Below are 13,508 nucleotides of genomic sequence, written 5' to 3'. Positions count from 1 at the left end.
CCACATAGGTAGCTGGATTATACTGGGATATTACAGTGTCTTTCTGTATAATGTGACATATTGTTTACAGTGTATTTTGCTTTAGGTTCGTCTGTAATCCTAAACATTGCCAAGTTTCTGCTCTGTGTTATGAGGGTTTGGATGATTTATGAAACCCTGATTTTTCATTTTCTTTTAGGAGTTATGGATCTTTTAAGATGAATTAACAAAGACAACTGCTACAAATGTAGGGCAGAAGACTAATGGTGTGGGCAGTATGGACCTAATGAATGGACACCCCAGCAGTGTTAATGTTGCAGCTACTGCTTCAGAGGTAAGGAGTCAGTAATGCATTTCTTAGTCAGTTTTTAAATATTCAGGAATTTAATACAGATATAATAAAAAGCAATGTATCTTGAAAGAAAACATACTGCATTTTAAAAACATTATGGAGTACTGTAAGTTCTTGGTCTGTGGTTGGATATTTTGAGTAAGGCTGATTCTATAAACATGCTGAATTTCATATTTTTCTTATGTTCTGCTTCAACCAAAGGTGCCATTGTTTATTGCCTGCACCACTACAGCTGTTCTTGGCCAATAAAACAGCTGAAGTTGATTTAATGATGCAATACTACTCTTTTAAAAACAGCCATGTTAATATCCACTCAAGAAATCACTGAAGTAATTAAGACTTTCTTCCATACAAACAAGCAGACTTTCAAACCTATCTGGATTCTGCGATCTTTGGGGCTCTTCTCTCCCTCTTGAGAGATGTCTTATGGGAGCATGAGAGAAGGCTTTCTTGTGATGATTTCCAGGCTGTAGAACTGCCTATCACGGAGGCTAGGCTAGCCTCCTTCCTGACCAACAGACAAACCAACGATAATTCATGCAGGCTTTCGGCAACTGACTGGTGGTTGCAGAAAAGTTTTTGCAATATAGGTCCTTTTTTTTTCTTTATCAGCATGTTTTAGGTTGTATTTTTAAAAACAATTTAAAGCAATTTATACAATAAGGTTTTGCAATAATTGTAATCCGTACATACATACAGAGTAGTAAAAACATTGGTGAGTTGCTTTGCAAAGTTGTTCATTTTATAAGGTGAAGTATCCTTTTTTTGCACAATGTAACATTCTGTTATGACTAAATAACCTCTGTGCAGTACAGTACTGTACAAGTTTTTGTTTTCTTTCCTACAAATACATTATTTACAGTTGTTGAAAGATTGAACTTAATAAATCTCAGAGACAGCCTTGTTATCAGAATATCAGTATGCAAAGGGACTTAGTAGCACCTTTGAGACTAATTGAGAGAAAGCATAAAACTTAGTAGACTAGATCTGAGGAAGTAGACCTAGTCTACAAAAGTTTATACAGTAGGCTCTTGATATCTGCTGGAGCTTGGTTCCATGCACACACACACACACACACACACACACCCATGGATACCAAAATCTGTGGATGCTCAGGTCCCATTAAATACAGTGCTATAGTGAAGTGGTGTCCCATAAATAAAATAGCAAAATCAAGGTTTGCTTTTTGGAATTATATTTTTAAAAAACATTTTAAAGCTGTGAATGGTTGAATCTGTTGATGAAGGATCCGTGAATATGAAGAGCCAACTTTTGCTCATTCTCAAAGGTACTTCAAGATCCGTTTGCATATTAGGCCTGACCACTCTATTATGCTTTGGTCAGGCCTCACCTGGAATACTGTGTCCAGTTCTGGGTACCACAATTAAAAAAGGCTGTTGACAAGGTGGAGCATGTCTAAAAGAGGATTGCCAAAATGATGAAGGGCCTGGAAACTGGCTTATGAGGAAAGACTTAGGGAACTGGATATGTTTAGCCTGGAAAAGAGAGGGTTAAGAGGTGATATGATAGCCCTGCTTAAGTATTTGAAGGGGTGTCACACTGAGGATGGAGCAAGCTTGTTTTCTGCTGCACCAGAGCCTAGAACGTGGAACAATGGATGCAAGCTACAGGAAAAGAGATTCCACCTTAACATTAGGAGGAACTTCCTGACAGTAAGAGCTGTTTGACAGTGGGACACACTCTCTGAGTATGGTGGAGTTTTCTTCTTTGGGGGTCTTTAAGCAGAGATTGGATAATCATCTGTCAGGGATGTTTTGATTGTAAGTTCCTGCATGGCAGGGGGTTGGACTGGATGGCCCTTGTGGTCTCTTCCAACTCTATGATTTTATGATTAACAAATTTCAGTTTGTGGTGGTAAGTCTGTTCTGTTCCAAGCATTATATTATAACCTTCCCCTGTACCCAATATATGTCCAGTCACATGTTCGTGAAGTAGCTCTTTGGATGCAAACAGTGGGCGCTAGTCATGTTGCAACACAATTTTACAGTCTCCTTAACTTTAAGATTGCATATAAAACTTGATGTCTAGTGAGACAGTTTTAGTATGAATAAAGGAACATAAGGCCCAAAGGGATGCTGAGGTAAAGAGATTGCTAGGGTTTTTCCTCACCAGTACCACCTTTTAAATCATGGTGGGATGGATGGATGGATGGATGGATGGATGGATGGAAAGAGTAATGACCTCATCTGTGACTTGGGACATTCAGAGGTAGGGTGGTCTAAAGGGGCAGTGGAGCTGAATAGAATTGCCAGTGGCCTGATGCAAAACCTGGAGTAGCATCAAGTAAGACAAAAGGTGAGTGAAGGTCCCATTAACTCTTCCCCAACCATTCCAGAATTTTGAAGGAGAAATGCAGTAGTGCAGTTTATCTCTCAAGTATAGGACTTACTCAACAGGATACCTAGTGTGCAGGGATCAGTCTCCTTCACTATCTCATCCATCTGAAAAGAAAAATGGAAAAAGAACCACCTACCCACACAAAGCAGGTCTAAGCACAAGCACAGAAAGGACAACAGAATTAGATCCAGATCCTGATCAGGCTACAGGCAAAGAGGAGAAAGGCCTCATAATCCTTGCTTATCAGTAAACTCAGTCTCAGGACAATACCCCCACCCAGCAGTGTTCCAAACCAGAGTGTCACTAGGTCTCTGGGGTGGGGGTTGGGGGCAGAGCCAAAAGGGAATGCTCCCAATTTCTTGTCCCATGTGGTGCAGGAAGAAGGAACAAGGCTTGGATCCCCTGTCTTTCTGCTGAAGGCTTTACTTGCAAGTAGAGTTTCATGCAGCAGGGATGGATCCGGCCCTTCTCCCTTCCTCCTGCAAAGAGCCTTGCAAGTACAGCCTCACAAGGCAGGGACAAGGGGTTCACAGCAGGGAGGTGGGGAGCACTTATCGGGTGTCACCCCCCTTCTGTGGTGTCACCCAGTGCAGTCCACACCCCTCTAATGATGCTACTGCCCTGCCCCCAAAAGATATACACTGAACAGTGTCTGATGGTCGTATCTGAGGTCAGTGATGGTGAAGAAGGAAAGCTTTCAGAGGAGCAGGGAAAAAAGGTCCCATTCCCCCAAGGCAATGTCTTTGTGCTTAACTCTACACACTTCAGTTATATGGTGGGACAACCAAACCATAGCAACCAGCCAGTGACCAAGTGCAAACAAGTCAAACTGACATTCCCTCAGAGCACACCTAAATCTACTTCCACCCTTTTTGTCTACATCTTTGGTAATGTAAACCCTTAGTACAGCCCGGCTAAAACCAAACTGTTTCACAAATTAAATCCCTGTTACCAAGGCAATAGCACCTTAAAAAGTCCTGATAGTAGACCGGCCAGAGCCTGTTTTGTCCTTTACAGTCACCCCAGTAAAGGGAATAGGAGGACCCCAGGGATTAATGCAAAAAGAGGATAGATGTAGCTCTGCAGAAGAATCAGGACACCCTCAGCCACAATATTCATGGGTCTCTACCATTTTCTTTTGCTCTAGTGTGGTATGGGGAACCCCATTCTACGTCCTAGGAAAGGAAGTGCCTGCTATCTTTGAACATTTAAGATGATGGCTATATGTTCTTCCAAACTCACTGCTTTGAAGCTGGGTTGGTAAAAATCAGTTATTTTAAAAGTCAGATTTTACTTACCTTCTAATAAATCTAGTATAGTGATTTGAGCATTGGACTAGGACTCTAGGAGAATGGGGCTCAAATCCCAACTCAGGTGTGAAGATGTCTGGGTGACTTTGGGTATGTTACACACTTGCAGCCTGAGAAAGTCAGTAGCAAACCTCCACCGAACGAACGTTGTCAAGAAAACCTTGCCAAAGAATGCCATAAATCAGAGTTGTCTTGAAGGCACACAGTAGAAACAAGAACAACATCTTCTAAGGAAATATACATTTCTGGATACATATTAAGAATATGTTAAACAATAATGTACCTCTACTAAAATTATGATTAAATTGAATCTTTCTCACTAGTAATTTTAACTGTGATTTAAATCATTAAAATCTAGACTTCAGATTTTATTTATATCAAATCAATCTTGAACATTGTGTTTTAGTAGCTATCTTCTAAGTTCATAGAATCTGTAAACTAGGAATACTATTTGTTGATATGGATTGCTCCCCAATTATATATTTTTCATGAAAGTGACATTTGTTACTCATTTCCTCATTCCAAATGTTTCAAAGGGATAGGGTTTTCCCTACCAAAGAAGACTGACATCTCAGAAAGTAGTATTCTTATTTTATGTCTGGTTCATAACCCTTGAATCAGACCCTACCATCTACTGTTTGCTGTTTTTTCTGTATGGCATGAAGATGTTCATACAAAGGACTCATTCTTTTGGTGCAAATATATGTTCATCTTTCAACTTGGTACTAAAAGGACTTCTTTCCCTTTTAACAGAAGAGTAGCAGCTCAGAGTCATTAAGTGACAAGGGTTCTGCTGAATTGAAGAAAAGCTTTGATGCAGTAGTATTTGACATTCTCAAGGTTACACCTGAGGAATATGCAGTAAGTCATTAACAAGTAAAACTTTTGTTAATTTAGTATTGAGTCTTTCTTACCTCTTCACACTGTCTGTCTAATCTTCCAAGGTCTGTCACATTGAAAGTTTGATTTCTGTTAATTATTGAAGAGTGAAGCCTTTCTTTTCTAGGATCCATCTGCACTACAGAAATAATCCAGGTTGACATCACTTCATAATCATTGTTGTTGTTATTGTTGCTAATACTCTTCTTCTTCTTCTTCTTCTTCTTCTTCTTCTTCTTCTTCTTCTTCTTCTTTTTCTTTTCTTTTTATTTATATCCCACTTTCCCCCCAAGACTGTGACACAAAACAGCTTACAAATTAGAAAACAATCCAATTAAAAACATACAAAGAAATTAAAATGGAATTTAACTGGTATAGTATTTAAAATACATCATTCAGTAAAAAAATAAAATGCAATTTAAAAGATAAAAGCACTTCAAAACATTACATACTAAAACATGAATACTACAACACATTAAAACAAAAATAAAATTACATACCGACCCTTAAAAACCTTTAATTATTTTGTATTGGTGGGAGGGAGGGAGGATAGAAGGGTGGGGTTTTTTGGGGACTGTTTCCTTACTTTTTTTTGTGACTCTGAATTTGAAATTTTCCTTGCTGTTATCCATCTCAATCCTCAAACGGGAGAGGCGGGATACAAATAATTATTATTATTATTATTATTATTATTATTATTATTCAAATCCAGCACCACAGAGAATTAAGAGCCCAACTTCAATTGTTTTTAAAGGCCTGGTGGCACAAACATGTTTTAACTTGCTGCTGGAAGGATAGCAAGGATGGAGCCATCCTGGTCTCTCTGGGGAAGGGAGTTCCAAAGTCTGGGAACAGTTGCCAAGAAAGCCTTCTCTTTTGTTGTCACCAAATGAGCTTGAGAAGGTAGTGGTAAAGAGAGGAAAGCCTCTCCAGATGATCTTGAAACCTTAATGGGCTCATATAGGGAGATAAAGCTCTTCAGATTGTGAAGACCCAAAACATATAGGGCTTTTATATGTCAATGAGCAATTTGAATTGTGCTCAGAAACACACCAGCAGCCAGTGGAGCTGCTGCAATGAGGGAGTTGTCTGCTCCCTGTATCCAGCCCCAGTGAATAATCTGGCTGCAGCTCTATGAGCCATCTGAAGCTTCTGAGTACTGTTCAAGGGCACCCCCACGTAAAGCACATTGCAGTAATCCAAATGGGATGTGACTACAGTGGTGTGTCTAGGGTTGGTGTCACCCGGTCTAGTTACTCATGGTGTCATCCCCTGACCCCTGTTGGCCTCCTTCCACTTCACACCATACAGAATCCTCAGTAATCTTTTTTTCACTAACATTATTTGTAAATCGTAATTCCCATATACCACTGAATGTATTGCTAATACAGCATGGACCCCCTGCGTAAGGGAAATTACACAAATGTTGAGCCCCATTGAAAACAATGAGGCTTGTGCACGCGGTTTGGTGCAACGCGCATGCCATGGACATGCCGCCATTATCTTTTCCAGCGTGCATAAGCTGAAAGCCGCATATAGCGTACCCGCATATGATGCGACTGCAATGTAGTTGTGACATAAACAACTAGCAAAATTAAAATTATACCTTCAAATTGCAATATCATATGCACAACCTGAATGTATTTACATATACATAGCAAATATTTGTTTAAAATGTGATGTCTTTAAAGAAAATTTAAAATAAAAAAATTAAAATTTTGAATTTTGAAATTTTAATTTAATTTTTTAAGGGCATATCCCTTTTTCTTCCAATGAATTTTACCCCACTCCCGCCATCTCTTAAAGCATTTTAAAGGGAAACGGATGAATGCCACAGTCCATTTCTGCCGAATGGCAGGTGTTTGAGGAGGAGCAGTGGTCACCTGGAGCTGACTGAATCACCCGCACTCCTCTAGTAACGCCACTGTGTGACCAAGTCATGTACGAGCATGGCCAGATCTGACCTCCAGGAATGAATGCAGTTGGCACACTAGCTTTAACTGTGCAAATGTATTCCTGGTCACAGCTGAGAGCTGGGCCTCCTGACTCAGCACTGAATCCAGGAGTACTCCCAAACTGTGAACCTGTGTTTTCAGGGGAAGTGTAGCCCCATCTAACCAGGCTGAATTCCTATTCCCAGATCTGTCTTTCTACTGACCAGGAAGTACTTCTGTCTTGTCTGGATTAAGCTTCAATTTGTTTGCCCTCATTTAATCTATCGTAGCTGCCAGACACTGGTTCAGCCCAGAAACAGCTTGGAATTAAGTGGAAAGGAGTGATAGAGCTGGCTATCATCAGCAGTCTGGTGATACCTGACCCCAAAGCTCTGGACAGCCTCTTCCAGCAGTTTCATATAAATGTTAAATAGGAGATAGGACTGAATCCCGAGGTTCAGTCCAATGGCTAGGAAGCCAAACAGGAATCCCCCAGCACCATCCTCTGAGAGCGTCCCTTCAGGAAAGAACAGAGCCACTGTAGAACAGTGCCGTGAGCCCCATCCAGAAAGGCAACTCAGAAGGATACCACAGTCAATGTTATGAAAATCCACTGAGAGGTCCAGCAGAACTAACATAGGCACACTCCCTCTGTCCAGTTCTCTGTGCAGGTTGTCCACCAAGGCGACCAAAGCTGTCTCTGTCTCATATCCAGATGTGAAACTAGACTGAAATGGATCAAGATAATCCACCTCATCCAGGAACTCCTGGAGTTGAGAAGCCACCTCACACTCCGGTACTTTTTCCCAAAACTTTAACTGCCATGGCTCAGTGTATAGAATCCTCGGATTTGTAGTTTGTTGTGGCACCAGGGCTCTCTGACAGAGAAGGCTAAATGTCTCAGAAAACTACAATTCCCAGAATTCCATAGCATTGAGTCTTGACAGTTAATGAGGTGTCAACCTGGATTGTTTCTACATTGCAGATGGTGCCCTAGTCTGGCAGGTTTCAGCTTTTGAATATGTGAGGATTTTTTCAGGACAAGAGGGAAAATGTGTTGCATATATTACATGAAATACGAATGTTGAGAGAATGGACAACTGGCAGGGGTTGGGAACTGCCTTGGCAACCTTTAGGATCTTGGAGGACCACATCTCTTACTTTTTGCCCCTTCCAAATCCAAATCTTTGATCTTAAACTTTCTTTGCTGTGTTTGGCACCAGTGTCCCTAAATCATTTGAGGATACAATATTAGTCATTTTATCACATTTTCAGGATTTTTCTACACATTTTTGTAGACCTGTACAGGTTTTTTCCCCCAAAAAGGAAGTACGAGTAATTTGGGATGAACAACATTTTTGGGAGCTCCCAAAATTTAGGGGATGCCGCCGCAATCATTGGAGGTACGTGTGACCCACAGAATGCATTTTGCCCAGTGTAGTGATTTATAAGAACCCCCTGTATTCTGACCCTCAGTGGACTTCAAATTCACCAACTCTTGCCAGCATAGCCATTGATGAGAGATAATTAGCTGCAACCATATAGTCACTGGAGGGCAATGTGTTTCCTTCCAGTATGATCTGACATTAACAGCCTAATCTTATGACAAAAAACCCCCGAAACAGAGCTGTAGAGAAGTGGATTTCTCTTTGGATCTCTGCATGGTGTTGTAGCTCTTACATTCTTCTTCTTGAGGAAGACAGTTGTAAAAGGTTTTTGATGTACAGATTTTTCTAGCGTAACAAAAGGCATACTTCTACAACTGTCTCTCTCGGGAAGATAATGGAAGTGCTCTCTCCAGCTCCGTTTTCGGGATTCTCTTGGCAAGTTTCTTCTGAGGGTATTTTTTGTTGTTTTTGTTTTGTTTTGTTTTGTTTTTGCCATCTTCTGAGACAGACAATTTGACTTGCCCAAGGTCACTCAGTGGATTTTTATACTCGAGCGGGGAGTCAACCCTGATGTCACGAGTCATAGTCTAACACTCAAACTACTACACCACACTGGCTCTCAGAATACAGTAATGATATTTCTTTACCTTTTGTAGCATAACTTCAAAGAATGGTTTGAGTTTTGTTTGCAGTTTGATTTTAAATTCACATTTAGGTTTATACTTGCTTTGTGAGTCAGCTTGAAAAATAAGATTTTTTTTAAAAAATAGTAACTTGCACCCACAGTTCCATGACTAGATGTTTGCTTGTGCATTGGAGTTCCCTGCCCTATCAACTAAGCAACACATGAGTTTCCAGCCATGTGTGGAACAGTAGGATTCAGTGTGGAGGGCTCTGGTGAAAGGGGAAAATGGGGAAAAAATAGCCAGATATTTCTGCAGAAATCACTTTCCCACCAGATCTTCATTCTTGAATTAGTTTCTTCCATGCCTATTCTGTGCTATTCATAGGGCCATTTGACCATTAAGAACGAATTTTAGATTGTGACAGAACCTTTATCCAGGCTGGCTTTATAGTGCCATCCCTAGTGCTCCTGTTACTTGCCTTGTCCTTTTATCTTCAGGATCCCTTCCTGGGTTTGGTGCTAGGGCCTCAGGGCTGGAGTGGTTTCTTTGTGCTAAAGTATGAACAGTTCTGCCTTTCAATTCTAAAATGAAAACAGCCAGAGACAATTGTAGAAAATAAAACCAGTAAAGGTTGGTTATATAACAGTTAGGTTAAGCAGAAACTCCCTGGACTCTTCGAACATTCTCAGCTCCCAAAACTCTATTCAGATCTTATCAGTTCCACTCTTTCTAACTGTTCTTCACTCTCTTATAGATTGCCCTACAGACAAACCTCTAGGACAGTGATGGCAAACCTTTTAGAGACCGAGTGCCCAAACTGCAACCCAAAACCCACTTATTTATTACAAAGTCACTCTGGATTTCTAGTAATGAACTTTGGCAAACTCTGTGCTGGGGTAACGGCATGCGTGCCCACAGAGAAGGATCTAAGTGCCCCCTCTGGCACCTGTGTCATAGGTTCACCAACACTGCTCTTGGATATTGATTTCTCCCCCATAGGCCCTCTTTCACAGGACTCTGAAGGCTGTGGTTGACTGGCTCTAACCAGACTTGTTCAGCTTCTCCACACCAGGAATTTCAATTGGGGATATGTGGGTAAGAAAGCTCTGTTGTGCCAATCTGGTTACAAGCCATTGTGTGCAAGGTGTCAAAATAAACCATTTTGATTCCTATTACTCCTTTTCTTCTGTAACTGAAGTTTGTCCTGTTTGTTTTTGTATAGCACCTTTTTGTTGTTTGCATAGTATTATGTTTGTCTCCTTGCTTGGATAATAATTGAGTACAGTACTGCTGGCTTCCCAGAATTGATTTTATAGTACTTACTAGCTTAGAGGTTTTTAAAAGCTACCTCCCATGATTCCATAGAATTTGCATGATCCTCGCTTTTGAGTGGTCTGAATAATTACTAAAATGGAGGACATAAACTCTGAAAAATCATATTGATAATTTTGACAATGTGTATCTGTTGCAAGAACGGGCCTTGATCCCCTCCATGTGGCCCTATTGGCTAAAAATGGATACTGCTCTTTCAGGTCAGGGGTAACAGTATAACAATAATCATTTTTATTTATATTTCCTGCCACTTGCTGCGGATCGAGGCGGGATTATAGCAATAAAACAATTCCATATAAAATGCAATCGTTAAAAACAATGGCATTACTATTAATTCACTAAAATAACAGACCATCAACTAAGTATGAGCATGATATTTCCACTTAGTGTTTTCCCATAACATGTAAAGGGAAATCTTTGCAATGCTCAAAGAAGGACATTACTCCAGAGAAGTTGTATGCTGAAGCTACCTGGTAACCTGTAAAAAAAATGAATTTAATTTTCTTAGTTCAGAATCTCCTGATCTTAAATGAATGCCTCTAAATAATAGATATATTTAGCACTGTCTCCATTTACTTACTTGATAGTGATTTCTTCTCTTGATTATGTCAAATGCCTGCATGCCAGGAACAGAAGATCCCAGTGCACTATCTGGTCTAGTGAGATGAGTGGTATTTGGACTGGTATATGCTTACAAAGGAGCAAAGGAATGTGTAGGAAAATGAAGTGCATTGACTTAGTGTGGGATCTTGTGGGAAGTGGAAAGAAGGGGACTGCAGTAAACAGAATTGCACCTTCGTTCTAATCTTAAAGTAGCCATCTCATAAATTTGCTTTCAGAAAAGCATACAGGCTACCAGAAAATTAATGGAACCCTTAATGATAGTTTGAAAATTACAAACAGCATGATTGGTTGGATCCCAGCTCATCCAACTTATTCACAAGGGCTCTGACAACGTGAGTACCATTAAACATTCTAAACATAAAATAAATTCATAATTTTTCTTTGTGGTCTCTCTGACTCGCACAAATGGGTTACCCTGCGCCTGTGCAGTGCATTATTTGGAACTACTGTAATGTCATAGAAGCATTTTGGCGGTAGCCATGCTTACCTCCAGCAACACTTTATAAAGGAATTCTCTCCAAAACTGCTACTTCCTTCTTGTCTGCCACTGCAGCAGTGGGTGAGGAACTGGGCTCTTGAGCTACTATCTGGCCTTTCACTGCTTCAACCCTGGCTTTTACTAGGTGTTTTGTGTGTGTGTGTGTTGGAGGGGGGGGTTCCTCCGGATTGTTTGTCATTTGGCAGTCAGAGCCACGCTCACTTCCTGGGCTCAGTGTCTTGCTGGCATCATTCAAAAAGTATGTCTCATGCAGCACCAATATCCTTGTACTTGAAATGTCTCACTTGTTTAGGCAAAGCTCCTGTGATTGCCACTTGCACCCACTGTACTGCTTTCATGCCCCAAGTGAGAAGAAATGGAGTTACAGCTGAAAATTCTACTCTTCAGCTGCCTTGCTGTGCAAGATCTTCAACTACCTTGCCTGCATGAGTGTGTAACATCAGTTGTTGTGTGAAAAACTAACATCCACCATCAGCAAGTTGGGGGATTAAGACAGAAGAATAGTGTTTTTCATCCAGTCTGAAGGTCACCCAGCTGGCTGGCCAGCAAATAATGACCTTCCAGTGTACTGTGAACTGTGGTGGCAAAGTGATGGCTGTTCCCTCTCCAGGCATGTGTGGCTACATTCCTTGGGGCTCTCCAAACAAGCTCGGTCAGTGATCAACAACCAGCTGTTTGATTACGGTGGGCTCTTCAGCACTGAAATAGATTCAAAATTGGAGTACATGCAAAAGATAAAGTAAGCGTTTAGGAAATATAACTTCAATCCATGGGTCCAACTGAGCTCAAAAGTGAGACACTCTGATATAGATGCAGCACCGCCCATGGTGATCACGGTACCACTGTGCCCTTCTGCCTTTTTCTGTTGGTTAGATGTCAGCTTCTGCACCGAAGTTCAAGTCCAAACACTCGAAGAAACACCAAGGCGAGGCTTCTAAGCATCTACTTTGACTCCTTTTCAGATGACATGTCTGCTGCCGTTTTATCACCAGTGTCATTGCTGTCTTGCACTGAACAACAAGCCTATGCAGCCACTCACTCTACCACCAATGCATCTGCCTCCATTTCAGTCAGTTTGAGAAATACCTCCCTACTTGATCCTTCATCACCTCACACTCTTGTGTCCTCAGCATTATCAACAGAGGCTATGCCATCGAGTTCCAGGAGTATTTTCCCACAGTTGTTATAAGAGCTACACCTCCCTCCACCAGACTACTCCAAGAGGTGGATATTCTTGCAAAATGTGGTAATCAAACCTGCCCCCATGACTCAATACTATTGTAGCTTCTTCTCCCGATACTTCATTGTCATCCGGGGGGGGGGGGGTGTTGCACCCTATCCTGGATCTCTGAGGAGTCAGTCACTACATCCACCCACATCACTTGAGGATGGTGACTCTCAACTCTATCCTTCCCTGGATGCAAGAGGGTGACCAGTTTGCCAGCCAGAACCTAAAGGGTGCCTATTTCCATATTTCAGTTTGGGCATTCCATTGAAGATTTTTCTGGTTTCTAGTGGAGAAGAAGGTATACCAATATACTGAAGGTATTTCCAGTACTGGGAGAAAAAGGTTCAGTGGGATGACACTTGGAACAAAGAATCATATGAAGATGAATCCCAAATTCTGGAAAAGTGAGGTGGAAGCTGCAATAAGAGAAATTAGAAAAAACAAATCACCAGGAACGGATAATATTCCAATTGAACTGCTTCAGTCTACAGACAGAATCAAAGCTAGTGTTGAGTAAAATATGCTAACAAATGGGGAAAACAAAACGGTGGCCAACAGACTCGAAACATTCAATATATATCCCCATCCATAAAAAAAGAGACACAAAAGACAACAACTATAGGACCATAGCATTAATTTCCCACTCAAGCAAAATTATGCTAAAAATTCTGCAACGTAGATTCCAATAATATATATAGAGAGAGAAATCCCAGAGGTGCAAACGTGGTTCAGAAAAGGCAGAGGCACTAGGGATTACATAACAAATGAAAATCAGCATGTACTTTATAGAATGTAGCAAAGTCGCATGATCATGAAAATCTATGGAACGCTCTTAAAGAAATGTGAGTGCCACTGCATTTGATAGCCCTGATTGAGGAATCCATACTTAGGAGAAGATGCTATAGAACAGAATATAGAGCAACAGAATGGTTCTCAATTGGCAAAGGGGTCAGGCAAGGGTGCATTCTAGCATCCTACTTGTTCTGCATATATGCTGAA

General features: G+C 40.9%; 1 protein-coding gene across 3 annotated transcripts in view; it reads left to right on the top strand.

The window, feature by feature from the left end:
• The window catches only part of LOC149316624 (ras-specific guanine nucleotide-releasing factor RalGPS2), a 150,125-nt gene that overhangs the window by 36,592 nt on the left and 100,025 nt on the right, over window positions 1-13,508 (top strand). For 2 of the 3 annotated variants that reach the window (XM_089515956.1, XM_089515955.1), the window contains exons 2-3: window positions 179-313; window positions 4,753-4,860. In XM_089515956.1, the coding sequence (XP_089372082.1) occupies window positions 257-313; window positions 4,753-4,860 (165 nt within the window). In that variant the 5' untranslated portion in view covers window positions 179-256. Of the gene's footprint in view, window positions 1-178; window positions 314-4,752; window positions 4,861-10,997; window positions 11,115-13,508 lie in introns of those variants that run through there. The other variant, XM_089515957.1, reaches the window with a different exon arrangement.

The sequence above is a fragment of the Sceloporus occidentalis genome, unplaced genomic scaffold (genome assembly GCF_023333645.1).
Source record: "Sceloporus occidentalis isolate IW3139 unplaced genomic scaffold, rSceOcc1.0.p SCAF_3, whole genome shotgun sequence".
In the NCBI taxonomy this organism is placed as follows: Eukaryota; Metazoa; Chordata; class Lepidosauria; order Squamata; family Phrynosomatidae; genus Sceloporus; species Sceloporus occidentalis.
Note: the sequence above shows the minus strand (reverse complement) of the source record. Positions and strands in the feature narration are given on the sequence as shown.